Here is a 16,755-nt window from a genome sequence, read left to right on the forward strand (position 1 = left end):
AATTGAACAAACTAATTATGATCTATACGATTCTGTGATGGTAGATATTTGGTCAAACATTATTCTGGGTGTGTCTGTGAGGGTGTTTCTGGATAAGATTAACATTTGAATCTGCAGACTCAATAAAGCAGATTGTCCTTCTGAACGTGGGTGGGCCTCATCCGATCAGCTGAAGGCAGGAATAGAACAAAAGGGCTGTGTAAGAGAGAATTCCTTCTGCCTGACTGCCTTTGGGCTGGGACACTCATTTTTTTCACTGCTTTCAGACTAGAATTGAAACATCAGCTTTTCCTGGGTCTATACCATTGTCTCTCCTGGTTCTCAGGCTTTTGGACTTTGACTGCAACTACACATAGGATTTCCTGGGTTTCCAGCTTGCCAACTGCAGATTTTGGGACTTAGCCTCCATAATCACGTGAGCCAATTCTTTATAATAAATCTCTTTATACACACACACACACACATATACACACACATCCTGTTGGTTCTCTTTCTCTGGAGAACCTTGACTTATTATGTGGTTTCTTTTCCTTGTTTTCATCTCTAAATTTTTGTTTCTCTTACTCTTGCTTTCCCTTTTCTTTCCTCTTCCAAATACTAGCATAATGGTTCATGATAAGTTCTCTCTCATTGAGGGATTACTCTATACCTAACCTGCCCCAGAGGAACTGGGAGAATGGAGGGGCCATCCTGAAATCTGTTCTAAGATATGAATATATTTCTCTATAAGTAATTTTTTCTGATCACAAAGTAATATATGTTCATTGTGGGGGATTAAGAAAATGTAGAAAAATGGGGAAAAAAAGAAAGAAAATAGGCACCCATAGTCCCACCTCTCAGAGATACAAGCACATGACATTCTGATGAATTTCTTTCCAGTCACAGTTCATCTCCAAATTTTGCTGTTGTTCTATATGAATGGCGTTCTGTCCTATTCTTTCTACTTAACATTATAGTATGGACACTTTGTCATGTTGGCTAGTATTTTTCAACCATCCCATTAGATTGTTCAAAAATTTCACTACTATAAACATTATACTCCAACAGCAATGCTCTAAACAGTATACTTTAATAACACTCTAAGCAGCATATTCTTTTGTGTGTGTGTGAGTGTGTGAGGAAGATCAGCCCTGAGCTAACATTCATGCTAATCCTCCTCTTTTTGCTGAGGAAGACCAGCTCTGAGCTAACATCTATTACCAATCCTCCTCTTTTTTTTCCCCCAAAGCCCCAGCAGATAGCTGTATGTCATAGTTGCACATCCTGCTGGTTGTTGTATGTGGGACGCGGCCTCAGCATGGCCAGATAAGCGGTGCATCGGTGCGTGCCTGGGATCCGAATCCAGGCCACCAGTAGCGGAGTGCACACACTTAACCGCTAAGCCATGGGGCCGGCCCAAAGCAGCATATTCTACCAGTAATGCTCTAGCGTGCATTCTAAAGTACCATAAGTAGTAATGTTATCAACAGTCTCATACCTAAATCTTTTTTGGCCAATCTGATAATCTTTTTTCCTAGAATTAAAATAGATTTGTAAGTATATACACTTGGAAGTTTCTTAATACTTACTAACTTGATCTCCAGAATATCTGACCCAAAAGGAGTCTTTTCATACACCATCATGCCAATTTCACTCATTATTACCAACATTCGATATTCTCATTAAATTTAGTGGGGTTTTTTTTTCACTATTTCTTTAAATGAAAACACAGTCTTACCATAAGATCCAGCAGCTGCACTCCTAGTATTGACCCAAGTGAGTTGCAAACTTATGTCCACACAAAAACCTGCACACAAATTTTATGCAGTTTTATTTATAAATGTCAAAAATTGGAAGCAACCAGGATGTTCTTCAATAGGTGAATGGATAAACAAACTGTGGTACATCCAGACAATGGAATATTATTTAGCAATAAAAAGAAATGAGCTATCAAGCCACAAAAAGACATGGAGGAACCTTAAATATATATTGCCAAGTGAAAGAAGCCAATTTGAAAAGGTTACATGATTCCAAACATATGACATTCTAGAAAAGGCAAAATTATAGTGATAGTAAAAAGATCAGTGGGGGCCAGCCCGGTGGCGTAGCGGTTAAGTTCGCATGTTCCACTTTGGCGGCCCGGGTTTCACCGGTTCGGGTCCTGGGCATGGACCTACTCGCCGCTCATCAAGCCATGCTGAGGCGGTGTCCCACATAGAAGAACTAGAAGGAGCTACAACTAGGATATACAACTATGTACTGGGGCTTTGGGGAGAAAAAAGAAAAGGAGGAAGATTGGCAACAGATGTTAGCTCAGGACCAATCTTCCTAAAAAAAAAAAAAGATCAGTGGTTGGAGAGGGGAGGGATGAATAGGTGGAGCACAGGGGATTTTTAAGGGAGTCTGTATGATACTTTAATGGTGGGTAAATAACATTATGCATTTGGCAAAACCCATAGACCTGTACAACACAAAGAGATAACCCTAAGGTAAACTATGGGCATTAGTTAATAATGCATCAATATTGGTTCATCAATTGTAACAAATGTATCATACCAGTGCAAAATGTTAATAATGGGCAAAACTGAGGGTAAGTCGGGTGTAATATAGGGGAAGTCTCTGTACTTTCTGCTCAATTTTTCTGTAAATTTAAAACTGCTCTAAAAACTAAAGTCTATAAAAATGGCATTTAATTCTTGCTATGTTTTGGTTTTCATTGATTAGTATGGAACTTGAGCATTTCTTCGTGTTTTTATTCACTTGTATTGAGCCTCTTATTTTTATTTTTTAAATTTTTTTTCATACTGTTTTTAAGACCTTTCAAATATACTGTTACCACACTTTTATATTTTTTTTATTATTTTTTTTTTAATAATTTTATTTATTTATTTTTTCTCCCCAAAGCCCCAGTAGATAGTTGTCTGTCATAGCTGCACATCCTTCTAGTTGCTGTATGTGGGACTCGGCCTCAGCATGGCCGGAGAAGCGGTGCGTCGGTGCACGCCCGGGATCCGAACCCGGGCCGCCAGCAGCGGAGCGCGCGCACTTAACCGCTAAGCCACGGGGCCGGCCCCCACACTTTTATATTTTCTTATAAATTATAAATTCCCTCTCCTTCAGATTTTAAAATGCCTTTTAATGTCATTTGGTATTATTGATAAACAAATGATTTATTGTGTAGATTTGCTGATCTACTCCTTTGTGATTTCTTTCACTGCTCTTCTGTTTAGGAAGTTTGCACACTACAAGAAGTCACATAAATATATTATCTATATTCATTTCTTTTTTTTCTTTTTTCTTTTTTTTTTCCCCCAAAGCCCCAGTAGATAGTCGTATGTCATAGCTGCACATCCTTCTAGTTGCTGTATTTGGGACGCGGCCTCAGCGTGGCCGGAGAAGCAGTGCGTCGGTGCGCGCCCGGGATCCGAACCCGTGCCGCCAGCAGCAGAGCACACGCACTTAACCGCTAAACCCCGGGGCCGGCCCTATATTCATTTCTGATGATGTTCTGATTTCAATTTTTCAAGGCACTCTCTTTTCTGTTAGTTACCTATTTTGAAGTACTTTTAAAAAGTTTTCTAGTTTTCTAAACACCATTTATTATGTCATTTACCCTTTATAGGTTGATTAGTGATACATCTAAATTGTGAACTAAATTCTCGTACTGTGTCTGTTTCTGGACTATCCAATTTGTTCCATTGATCTCTTTGTATTTATGTTTACCACACTCTTTTAAAAGTTGTCCATCCTCATCATTCATCTTCTTTTACAAACTTTCTTGGATTTTCAACTAAGTTAATATTCCTTAAGCTTAACCAGTTTATGTTCCTAATCACTTTCCTCAAGTGGATCATAAGGATCATAATCAGAATAATTACTGCAGAGGAGTCAAAGGCAGTGATATTTCCATGGTACTCAAACCTACAGGAAGGCAGAGCCCATGCCTCTTATCTCTCTATACTTGGTCCTAACCCAGTTCCTGGTATACAGTAGGCACTCAAATAATTGTGGAATAAATGAAAGATGAGGATACATAGTCATTTGGATGTTTACAAATATTTAATCATCATGGCAAAGAGAAATGATCTTCAGAGAGACGAACTAAGATCATGTAAGTTATAAAGAGATATATCTCAACTCAAAGGAAGGATCTTTTTCTTACATGTGTATAAAATTGAAGACAATTGCCTCTGAGTTTAGAAATTGCCTCTTGTTGTGGAGACCTAATATTCAAACAGAAACTAAGGTTTTTTTTTTTTTAATGGAGCGAAATTAAAAGTAGAATGTTCATTCTCTTCATATTCAGTTGAAGAGCTTTCATGATAAATGTCTTTGTTCTTGGTTAAAGGGCTTTATGATAGGGCATTGCCTCTAGTATGCCCTGAAAATTTCTTCTAATCTGTCATTCATTCAACAAATATTTATAGAGCATGTATTACATACCAGGTACTGTGCTAAGTGTTGGGGATATGAAATAGAAAAGACAGTGTCCTCCCAACCTAAAGAAATTTAACAACTACAATACACACATGCGGGGCATAAACAGAATGTATGCCGGGGGTCTGATTTGGTCTTTGGAATTGAGGCATATTATGGCACATTGATCATTATGATGATGCAGGAGGGATAAACTGGAACAGTAATGGGAAGTTACTATAATAATGGAGGAATTATCTATAAAATCATTTCCAGTACCCTTCTCTGACAAACTCAAGACAGTGAACAGTCTGTTTCAAGACACTGGCAAATGGCATGAGGGCAAAAAGCCTCACTAATTTCTGCAAATCCCAATGATCTCCCTCTTCTCTCTATATTTTCCTGGGACTTGAAGAGACCATAGCTCCAAGGCAGAAAGGAAGTGTTCATAAGACTGATGATCCTTTCACAGGAATTATACAGCAGAGGTAGAATAGCCATGAGTTGGGGACGATACATAGGAGACCCTTGCATGGTGTGGGACATTCATCTTCAAGAGAAGGTGTTCCTGGTAATAGAGGTAGAAGCAGTGAAGGGAGGGTATTATTGAAGAGATTTTGGTCAACCAAAGAAAATAAAACTTTTAGAGAAAACAGAAGAATTCATGAGTGAACATTCAGAGTGTGAAACATATGACACATTCCTCTTTTGTCATTGTTTTAATATTATTCTTGCCTCTTTCCAGGCAACTTCCATAAGTTATATGGAAGCGGGGAACCACACAGCTATTTCAAAATTCATCCTTCTGGGACTTTCGGAAGATATGGACCTGCAGCCTCTCCTTTTTGGGCTGTTCCTCTACATGTACCTGGTCTGTGTTATAGGGAATCTGCTCATCATCCTGGCTATCATCTCTGACTCCCACCTCCACACTCCCATGTACTTCTTCCTCTCCAACTTGTCCTTCACTGACATCTGTTTTACCTCCACCACCGTCCTCAAGATGTTAGTGAACATCCAGATGCAGAGCAAAGCTATCACGTATGAAGGCTGTCTCACTCAGATGTATCTTTTCATGATTTTTGCTGGGCTAGATAATTTGCTGTTGACCGTGATGGCCTATGACCGGTTTGTGGCCATCTGTCACCCCTTGTACTACACGGTCATCATGAACTCTCACCTTTGTGGTCTCCTGCTTCTGCTTTCTTGGTTAATCTGCCTGACATATTCTTTGTTGCAAAGTTTGATGGTTTTGAGGGTGTCCTTCTGCAAAGAGACAAAAATCCCCCACTTCTTCTGTGAACTTGCTCAGGTCCTCAAGCTCGCCTGCTCTGACACTCTTGTCAACAACATCCTGCTATATTTTGTAACTGGCCTCCTAGGTGTTATTCCTCTGACTGGGATCCTTTTTTCTTATTCTAGAATTATCTCCTCCATAATGGGCATTTCATCTGCTGGGGGGAAGTATAAAGCCTTTTCCACCTGTGGTTCTCACCTCTCAGTTGTCTCTTTGTTCTATGGTGCGGGCCTTGGGGTTTACCTCACTTCTGGAACAGCCCACCCCTCCAGAAAGGGCTCCATAGCCTCAGTGATGTACACAGTGGTCACTCCCATGCTGAACCCCTTCATCTACAGTCTGAGAAACAGGGACATGAAGGCAGCTCTGAGGAGACTCTTCAGTAGAGGAGCTTACTCTCAGTGAGATCATCGAAGTTAAGGACAGACAACAGAGATCCAAAGTGCTGATAACTAGTGTTCCTGAATATGTAACCTGAAGACCTAGAAAAGATATACTATTCATGATATACTAGAAGACATTCCTGAACTGAAGACAAATGTGACGCAGCACACCAAAAGGCTCACCATCTACCAAGGAGAAAGAATGGCCAACCAATAACTAAACTTCTCATGAAAATAAACTATTTCAAGGATATAGACTCCTGTAAGCATCTAGGGAGAAGGCAAGTCAAAAAATGCAGCTGGAGGGGCTGGCCCAGTGGTGTAGCAGTTAAGTTCGCGCATTCAGCTTTGGTGGCCCAAGCTTCGCAGATGGGGATCCTGAGGCGCAGACCTACTCACCGTTCATCAAGCCATGCTGAGGAGGCATCCCACACAGAAGAACTAGAAGGACCCACAACTAGGATGTACAACTATGTACTGGGGCTTTGGGGAGAAAAAAGAGGAAGATTGGCAATAGATTTTAGCTCAGGGCTAATCTTTCTCAAAAAAAAAAAAAAAAATGAAGTTGAGCCTCCAACATTCATCTTAAAAAAATGCAGGGGCCATCCCAGTGGCACCGTGGTTAAGTTCACGTGCTCCACTTCGGCAGCCTGAGGTTCGCAGGTTTGAATCCCAGGTGTGGACCGATGCACCGCTCACCAAGCCATGCTATGGTGGCATCCCACAGACAAAATGGAGGAAGATGGGCACAGACGTTAGCTCAGGGCCAACCTTCCTCCAAAAAAATAAATAAAATTTAAAAAAAATACAGCAGGGGAGAAGAGAGGACTAGAGTGACAACAAACTTTTACACATTGTTGACTCATCTGTACCCCTCTCAGTTATGTTCTAGCTAGAACATAGCACCAAGCCTGCTGGACCATGTTTTTCCCTGGTCTGTCTGGAAATGCCATCTGGACTATCTCATACTGACCTCCATTGCCCCATAAAATTTTACTTACTGTATCTTCCTTTGGTGGTGGCCATTGACCTATACTGAGGACTTGAATAGGAAACTTTTTGTAGTGTCGACTTTAAGAGAAAGTAAATCCTAATCTTTGTCGACATGAGCCAGATCTGAAATAAAAGTCCAAAGCAATCTACTCGCTGTCTTTCTTGCCTGGGCCTCGCTTCACCAAATCTTCACAGGCCTGGCTCCTTCTCACAAACTAAGCTTCAAATCAAAACTGCCAGCTCTTCAGAGAGGCCTACCCTGACACTATCCTCCTATTCATTCCAGTTTTCATAGCACTTATATTTTGAAGGGAAGCAGAGCATAGCAGCTAAGAGGGCTCTGGGTTCAAATCTCTCTTCATCATTCACTAATGTGATGTTGAGCAAGTTACTTCTCTGTGACTCTACACTCTCATCAGTAACATGGCTGACAATACATTTCCTGGAGTTCTGGTGGGGATTAAATCTTACACATAAGAGAGCTCAAAATAGTGTCCGGCATAAGTACTCAATAATTCTTAGCCGTCACAAAATGCATGAGGGCAATCAAGGTCAATGTTGACCACACAAAGGTGCAAAGTGATTGTGAACAGCCAGCCAGGGGCTCTTCTGCCACTTTAAACCTATTAACTACAATAGCTTGCACTACCATGGGGGGGGGGGGTGTGCAGTGCAGTGCAGCGGAGGGATCCACTACCAGCAGAACAGAGTTGGAAAAACTGACTAGAGAGGGTTGATCAGGCTATGGGTTCAGATGGGGCTGAGTGCACCCTCAGAGCTCTGACTCAGAGCAGCAAGGAAACCCTGCAGGTGAAGGGGCCCTGTCCAAGGCTCAGCCTTCTGAACAGCACGAGGAGCACCACATGCTGGAGGTCAGATCTGTAGAGTCCGGGAGAGAATGTTCCTGTACCTAGAGACTAAAGATTGGAAATGGCTCCAGACAAGGACTCCCTACAACAGGGAACTGGAAAGACAAAGTATCCTTTATACTGGTTCAGCTCCATGGGGAGATTCTCTAGAACTGAAAGCAAAAAATTAAAAACCTTAAAACCTGTCTTGAAGACTGCTGAACCCTCTTGGTGATCAATGGATTAGGACACAGGCAGATTCCAATGTCTTAATCCTAATTTTACCATTTATTAGGATATTTACTCTCTGTCCTTAATCAGCCTCCGATTCTTCATTGGTAAATAATTGTTGGTGTGATCACAGAAAATCAGTCTCTAATGTACAGATTTTCAAAAAGTAATGTGTTCCATATTTATGAACATATTTATTTATTTGTGTCCCCATCTTGTGCTAAAAAGAGGTAATTCTATTGGCAGGATCCTGTACCCAAAAGCTCTGCCTAGCTACATCCTCCAGCAGGTGTCTGAGAGTGAGATACAAACTGATGGCTCTTGGAAAAAAAAAAATCCCTTTATTCAGTGCAGTAAGGTCTTAGCTTCCAACCATTCTATGGAACCCCTGGCCCTGGTGACCAGGGCTATTAGGATTAGATGAAGCCAAAAGGATAACACCATCCTAACAAGCCTGGAGGAGTATCTGATTGTCCTCCATCTTTCAATTAGTTCCTGGTATAGAAATTATTACTCCACCCTGGGGTTTTTCAATCTAGGTACTGTTAACATTTGGGGCCAGATAATTCTTTCTGGTGGGGGCTGTCCTATGCATTGTAGGACATTTAGTAGCATCCGTGGCCTTACACACTAAATGCTAATAGCTTCCCCCACACCCATGACCCAGTCATAAAAATAAAAAATGTCTCCAGACATTGCCAAACATCCTTTAGGTACAAAATCACTGCTGGATGAGATCCACTGATTCCATGACCCACAGACTCCAGGAAAGGAAAACGCAGGAAAAATGAAGTGAGGGGAAGACCCTGGTTTTCCTAAGGCCCAGAACAGAATGCACCTAAGATACTGGCCTCTGGTTGAGAGCACTCGCATTGAGAAAGTGGCCTTAGGTCCGGAATAGAAGCACCAATGCACATTTGTTGAATAAAGAGATGAACAAATTTTAGTGACCTTGAAACTCCAGAGGACGAGAACCTTGTCTATTCATTGGCTGTTGGGGGTTCACCATCTTGATTGTGGTGATGGTTTCACAAGTGTACATATAGGTCAAAACTTACCAAATTGCCTATTTTAAGAACGTGCAGTTTATTATACGTCAATTATATCTATAAAAAGCTGTTCCCTCTCATTTGGACTCTTGCAACACAAACACTGGCCCTGTGCTGACTGCACAAATAGCTACCATTTCTTCTCTTTCCTGTTCCCATGCCCCATCTGTATAACTCTGAGTACACTTCCACTCTGGGCTCATTCATTGACTGCACTGGACAGTGGGGGGCAGGCCAACACAACACAAGCAAGGACTTGAAAATTCCTCATTTGCACCGTGGAGCTTATGTTCTCCTGGAAGCCTCCAGCAGCATGCGCACAGGCTCCACCTAGACTGCTGGAGGATGAGATCTGAGTGAAGAGCAAGTAGAGCCCAAGCCAAAGTGGCAGCTGATTGCAGACACAGGAGTAAGCCCAGCAAAAACCAGCTAAGAACCACCCAAACTGTCAACCAACAGAATTGTAAACTAAATAAATGGTGGATGATTTAAACCACTGTGCTTTGAGTAGTTTATTATCCAGTAAATATAAACAGGCCTCCTTCAGTCCATTCTACTCAGGGGCATGGGTTGCCTTTCTAAACTGCAAATCTCATCAAACCCAATGGATTTCCCTCCAACAAACATTTAAATTGAGACTGAGACACAAAGTGGCACAGGTTGCCTTTCTAAACTGCAAATCTCATCAAACCCAATGGATTTCCCTCCAACAAACATTTAAAGTGAGACTGATACACAAAGTGTTGATGTGTATGTGTCTAAGTGGGTGTGTGTGTTATATAATCTGTCCCATGTTACCCCTCCAGCTTTTTCTTCTACTTCCAAGATTGTCCTTTTATACCTGTCAGAGAATGTGAGATATTTTTTCCGTCTTTGCACTCAGAATTGGCATGCTTATTCAAATCAGATCCTGTAAATAAGCCTTCCACACTTAGCTTGCACCACCTCTTCTATACGGCTTTCCTTGACTGCTACAAGTTCAACATCCCCTCTTGGTCCTTCCTGAATGGATTAACTGGCCACACTAGCTATCTTATTGTTTATATCTGTCTCTCCTCCCAGACAAAAGTTTACTCCTTTAAGGACAGTACCACGTCTTATTGTTTTTCTCCCCAAAGCCTAATTCAGTGTGAGGCAGTTAACTGATATTAATTGGTTCCCTAGAGAGGAAAAAATCCTGAGTGGACTGGAGTTAACCAAACATTACAGAAGACAGAGCTGGTTCCTGTGGAGAGGATCCAAGAATCAGAAGCTATAGTGAGACAAGAAGACTGTGTGAGAGTACAATTAGAAGCTCCCTCCAGAGAGATTGTGTAAGGTATTATGTCTGTTCCCAGAATTGGAAGGGAATTGCAATGAAGTGCAAGAGCTCTGGGCCACTTAGGTGGAGATGGTAATTCAGCTTCCTTCTGCCCTGATAATTGATGTGATGGAGGGATTGGGCACAAAGGGAGTAGCTGCACTGGATTCCCAAGGCTCCTAATTAGTCTCCTGCTTTACTCAACGCTGAGAGAAAGCGCTTTCCTCCCCTTGGGCCTGGCCTCTAGGGTACACATTTTTTTTCAGATCTAGGCAAGAGCCAGTCAATGATTCCCATTTCTTCACTAATGAGCCTAGGAAAACTTTTGACGACGGCCTGCGACACATTCAGCACCTTCACTCATGGATGTGCAAGCGTCCCCACCACTCACCCAAAGATCTGCAGGGAGGCACTGCAAGTGGAAGAGGGAAGGGATTCCAGGAAGGCAAATGGAAGACAGAAGCCCTGGGACCATGCGCTCCTCCCATCCAGAAGAGATGAAGCGAGCTCTGACAGAGAGTAAGCACTCAACAAATGGGTCCAGGTTACGGCTGGCAAGCTGACTCTTCACACCTGTGTCTTCTGCAAGTGAATGACTACCTTAGTGTGTGGAAGACTGTAGTTAATCTATGTAAAGCAAATCTGCCATCTTCTTGGCTAAGGTGAGAAACTATTTTTTAAAAAATTATGACAAATATTAAGTCAAAACAATTGTCAAAGACCCAAGGCTGGAACTTGTCTTTAGGAAGATTTATTTATTTATTTAGGTTCTCAAGGAGTAGTTGGGTAGGTTTAAAGAAAAAAATCAGCTTTGATTCTGAATCAGAAAAATAGCAGTGGGCTAAACACAACCATAAAGGAGCTCATGTTGCTTAAACCAAAGGGTGAGAAGGGTTTTCTTGGGCTCCTCTATAACAGGGGACTACAGTTAAAAGAAATGCTAGTCTTGGTCCCTGCTTAAGAAGTCTCTAGAATAACCCAAAGAAAACAGGGGAGACAAAAATAAGGACACCAGAGGAAAACTTTAGCCTCTGACACAATAGCCACAGCCAATAGTAACCACAGGCTAACTTCTAGCCAAAAACACATAAAACACCTATCTACTGCTGTTCCTTTTACCCAACACATCATGTCAAAAGTTTTCAACAAAAAATTGCAAGTCATGATAAAAGGCAAGAAAAAATAACGAACAAAAACGAGAAAGCAAGCATCAGAGCCAGACTCAATTATGCCAGAGATTTTGGAATTATCAGACCAGGAATTTAAAATAACTATGGTTAATATGTTAAGGGTTCTAATGGGAAAAGTGAACATTCAAAACAAATGGGTAAGGGAAGCAGGGAAACAGAATCTCTAAGAATCAAAAGGAAATGCTAGAAATTAAAAACTTCCAAACTGAAATGCAAAGAGAAAAAAGAATGAAAAGGACGAACAGAACATCTGAGAACTGTGGGACAACTACAAAAGGTGTAACATATGTGGAATGGGAATGGGAATACCAGAAGAATCAGAGAAAGGAACAGAATATTTGAAGTAATAATGGAGGAACATTTTCCAAAATTAATGACCAACACTAAACCACAGATCCAGAAAGCTAAGAGATCACCAAGCAGGATCAATACCAAAAAAATCTACATTGAGGCATGTCATATTCAAATTGCAGAAAAACTGACATATGAAAAACCTAGAATGAATTTATTAACAAAAACAAAAAAAGATTCTTCTACCTGAAAATTTAAAAGCCTCTTACTAACTCTTGAGTGAAAGGGGAAATACAAACTAAAATTACAGAATTTTAAAGAAATAATGACAATCAAGACTACATATCAGAATCTACGGAATGCTTTTTAAAGCAATGATCAGAGGAAATTCACTGCACATAACACTTGTCAATAAAATGAAACATTAAGAATTAATTTCCAGTTAAGAAAAGAAAAACCAAAAGAAAGCATAAAGAAGGAATAGAGATAAAAGCAGAAATTAATGAGAAAAACAGAAAACAGATTAGTCAAAACTCCATTTTGGGGGTAAAAACAAATCACTAGCTCATTTGGTCCAGGACAAGAGACAGTGAATACACAAAAAATAGGTAATGACCATTGAATTAGAAAATACTTTAAAAATCATGAGACTACTTTGCTAGCCTCTTGCTATGCTAGACAAAATGAACAACTTGCCTGGAAAATACAGATCAGCAGCACTGTCTCAATATTCAAGTAAGAAACCTTAAAACAGACCAATATCCATAAAAGAAATAAAGTTCCAAAGTAAATATCCCACTGCAAAGCACTTGACCCAGATGATTCCACAGGGAACTTTACAAAATCTTCCAAAACCAGAGTCCTAATGCTGTATCAATTATTCCAGAGCATTGAAAAGAAAATTCCTAATTCCTCTTACGAAGCAAGTGTAATACTAATACCTAAACCAGATAAAGACACTACAAAGAAAACTACAGACCAATTATCATTCATGAATACAAATGCAAAATTCTAAACAAATTACTAACAAACAGAATCCAAAACCACATTAACAAAATACAGGGGGTGGCCTGGTGGCATAGTGGTTATGTTAGCGTGCTCCGTTTCAGCGGCCCGGGGTTTGCAGGTTCTAATCCCAGGTGCGAACCTACTCACCACTCTTCAAACCATGCCCTGGCGGCATCCCAATACAAACGAGAGGAAGACTGGCACAGATGTTAGCTCAGAGTCAATCTTCCTTAAGCAAAAAAAAGGAAGATTGGCAACAGATGTAAGCTCAGGGCCAATCTTCCTCACCAAAAAAAATAAAGATAAAAATAATACACCATGACCAAGTGAAATTCATTCCAGCAATGCAAGATTTGTTGAATATTGAGAAATTTATTTATTTATTTATTTTTTTGTAAGGAAGATCAGCCCTGAGCCAACATCCATGCTAATCCTCCTTTTTTTTGCTGAGGAAGACGGGCTCGAGCTAACATCTATTGCCAATCCTCCTCCTTTTTTTTCCCCCCAAAGCCCCAGTAGATAGTTGTATGTCACAGTTGCACATCCTTCTAGTTGCTGTATGTGGGACGCAGCCTCAGCATGGCCGAACAAGCAGTGCGTCGGTGTGCGCCCAGGATCCGAACCCGGGCCGCCAGCAGCAGAGCGCGCGCACTTAACCGCTAAGCCATGGGGCCGGCCCCGAGAAATTTATTAATATCATACACTATATTAATAAATCAGCAGAAAAGAATTATGATTTTTTTTCATTAAGATGTTTAGAAAAATTTTGACGAACTTCAACACCCATTCATGATAAACCATCTAAGAATATAAGATACCTTCTCAATATGATAAAATAAATACAAACCTTAGTTCTAAAAGACATTATCTTAATTAATGGAAAAACAATAGGGACATTAACCCTAGAACAAGGCAAGGACGGCCATCACCTCTGCTACTATTTACCACTATGCTAAAGGTACTAGCCAATGCAATCAGACAAGCAAAAAACAATTAGAGGTGTAAGAATTGGGAAACAAGATATCTCAATTTGCAGATGATACGTTAGCATGCCTGGAAGACTCCAGAAAAGCAATAATAAAACTAACTCAAAAAATAAAAGAATTCAGTGAAGTAGCAAGTTATAAAACTAAGATACTCGGGCCGGCCCTGTGGCTTGGTGGTTAAGTGCGCGCGCTGCGATGCTGGTGGCCTGGGTTCGGATCCCGGGTGCGCATCGAGGCACCACTTCTCCGTTCATCCTGAGGCCGAGTCCCGCATACAGCAACTAGAAGGATGTGCAGCTACGACATACAACTATCAACTGGGGCTTTGGGGGGAAAAAATAAAATAAATAAAATCTTTAAAAAAAAAAAAAAAAAACTAAGATACATGTTTAGTAGCTTTCATATATAGAAACTGTGAAGAGAAGATGTTAACAGTAGAGAAAATCTCATTTACAATAAAAGACTAAATACTTAGGGAAAACTTAACAAGAATGTATAAAACTTGCATAAGGAAAATTTTTAAACATTCCTGACTAATGCTAAAGTAGACTTGAGCAAATGGAAAGGCATTCCCTGTTCTTGCATAAGACGACTTAACATTATAGAGATGTTAGTTCTCCTCCAAAGTTAACTTTTAATTCAAGGTAATGCCAATAAAAATACCAAAAAGCTTATTTAATGGAGTTGGACAAGATCATAGTGAAGTGCATATTAAAAAAAACAAACAAGGAAGAATACCTAGGAAAACACTGAAAAAGAAAAGAAAAACATAAGGGGAACCAGACCTCCCAGACATTGAAACTTATTATAAAGCCCCTTATAATTTAAACTCTGTGGCATGGTACATGAACAGAAAAACAGACCAGAATAGAATAAAGTCCAGAAATAGTACAAATACATATGGAATTCAGTTCATGACAAAGATGACATCTCAAATGATAAAGACACATTTTTTTAATAAAAGATGCTGGGTCAATATGGAGAAAATAAAACCTAATCCTATGTCACACAATACACAAAAAAATCAATTTCAGATGAACTGTAGATCTAAGTGTGTATACTAAAACAATACAACTTGTAGAAGAAAATGTAAAATATCTTCTTGCCCCCATAGTAGGCAAATATTTCTTACACAGGAACAGAGACTAGCGTTGTCCATAAAGATTAGATGACATCAAAATTATGAACTCATTTCATCAAAAGACATCAATTAAAACATGAAGAGGAAAGCCACAGAGAGTGAGAAAATATCTGCAAAACATATCCATCCATAGGGCTCACATCTGGAATATAAACTCAGTAAGAAAAAGGCAGGCAACTTTAGTATCATCTTATCTAACTCCATAAAATAGCTTGTTGGAAAAGAAATTTGCACAACCACTTTGGAAAACTGCCATCATCCACAAAAGTGAACGTATGCATCCCACAGGACCCAGTAATTTCAGTCCAGGTTATACACCCAAGAGAAACACATGTACTTGCGCACTATCAGAAATATTAAAATATGCTCAAAGCAGTATTATTCACAACAGCCCCAAACTGAAAAGTCTAATGTCATCAGCACAAACTGCTTAATAAATTGTGGAACATTCAAACAATGGAACAAATAAAATCTACCAGCCAGAGATACTCAAAACAATATGGATCAATTTCACAAAAATATTGGGAAAATTAAGACATACAGGGCCGGCCTCGTGGCTTAGCGGTTAAGTGTGTGCGCTCTGCTGCTGGCTGCCTGGGTTCGGATCCCGGGTGCGCACCGACGCACTGCTTCTCTGGCCATGCTGGGGCCGCGTCCCACATGCAGCAGCTAGAAGGATGTGCAGCTATGACATACAACTATCTACTGTGGCTTTGGGGGAAAAAAATAAATAAATAAAACTTAAAAAAAAAAAAGACATACACAAAAGAACATATACTGAGTGGTTCCATTTGTACAGGATTCAAAAACAAAAAATCCAAGCCATGTTGTCAGGGTCAGAATATTAGTTACCTGCAGAGAGTAGGGAAGGATTTGTCATTTGGATGAGGCAAGAAGGGTATCATCAGAAATGCTGGTAATACTTTTTCTTGCCTGATTACATGGATGTGTTCATGTGATAAGTCAGCTGTACGTGAATTAAGCAGATTTCTGCATTTCAGTACAACCTGTTTTAAGTGTTACTACATACACAAAAGATTATCATTACACAACCACTGTAGAAACGACTTTCGCTTTATACTGGTAAGTGGAACATGCACAGACCTTACAGCTCAGCAATTTCACACTCCTGGAACAACTCACCAATGCTACAGAAGCTATGTACACAATTTCTTTTTCTGTTTTTTTGTTTTCTTTTTGTGAGGAAGATCAGCCCTGAGCTAACATCGGTGCTAATCCTTTTTTGCTGAGGAAGACCGGCTCTGAGCTAACATCTACTGCCACTCCTCCTCCTTTTTTTCCCCAAAGCTCCAGTAGGTAGCTGTATGTCATAGTTGCACATCCCTCTAGTTGCTGTATGCGGGACGCAGCCTCAGCATGGCCGGAGAAGCGGTGCGTCGGTGCGCGCCCGGGATCCCTGGGCCGCCAGTAGCAGAGCGCGCGCACTTAACCGCTAAGCCACAGGGCCGGCCCGTACACAATTTCTTAAAGCAGCATTTGCCCATAACTTGGAAAAATGGGAACTGTACATCAGCAGTAGAAAAGGTAAATAAATTGTGGGATAATACAAAGGATAACTTTCCAGAAGAAAAAATGAAACTACAGCTTTCTTCATCAACGTGACTAACTCTTAAACCACACAT

The 16,755-nt window shown here is 40.4% G+C and overlaps 1 protein-coding gene across 1 annotated transcript; it reads left to right on the forward strand.

The window, feature by feature from the left end:
- The first annotated feature begins 5,122 nt into the window (after window positions 1-5,122).
- Window positions 5,123-6,114, forward strand: LOC101389293 (olfactory receptor 7D4-like). Its single transcript, XM_087425568.1, has one exon. It carries the CDS (start codon window positions 5,159-5,161, stop codon window positions 6,095-6,097), a length of 939 nt encoding a protein of 312 aa, XP_087281694.1. The 5' UTR covers window positions 5,123-5,158; the 3' UTR covers window positions 6,098-6,114.
- Window positions 6,115-16,755: the final 10,641 nt, after the last annotated feature.

This window comes from Ceratotherium simum, chromosome 39, assembly GCF_057802395.1.
Source record: "Ceratotherium simum simum isolate JZ-2026a chromosome 39, ASM5780239v1, whole genome shotgun sequence".
Lineage (NCBI taxonomy): Eukaryota > Metazoa > Chordata > Mammalia > Perissodactyla > Rhinocerotidae > Ceratotherium > Ceratotherium simum.

What these genes read in the sequence shown, in the direction of transcription:
- LOC101389293 (XM_087425568.1), top strand. Translation starts at nt 5,159, where the DNA reads ATGGAAGCGGGGAACCACACAGCTATTTCAAAATTCATCCTTCTGGGA.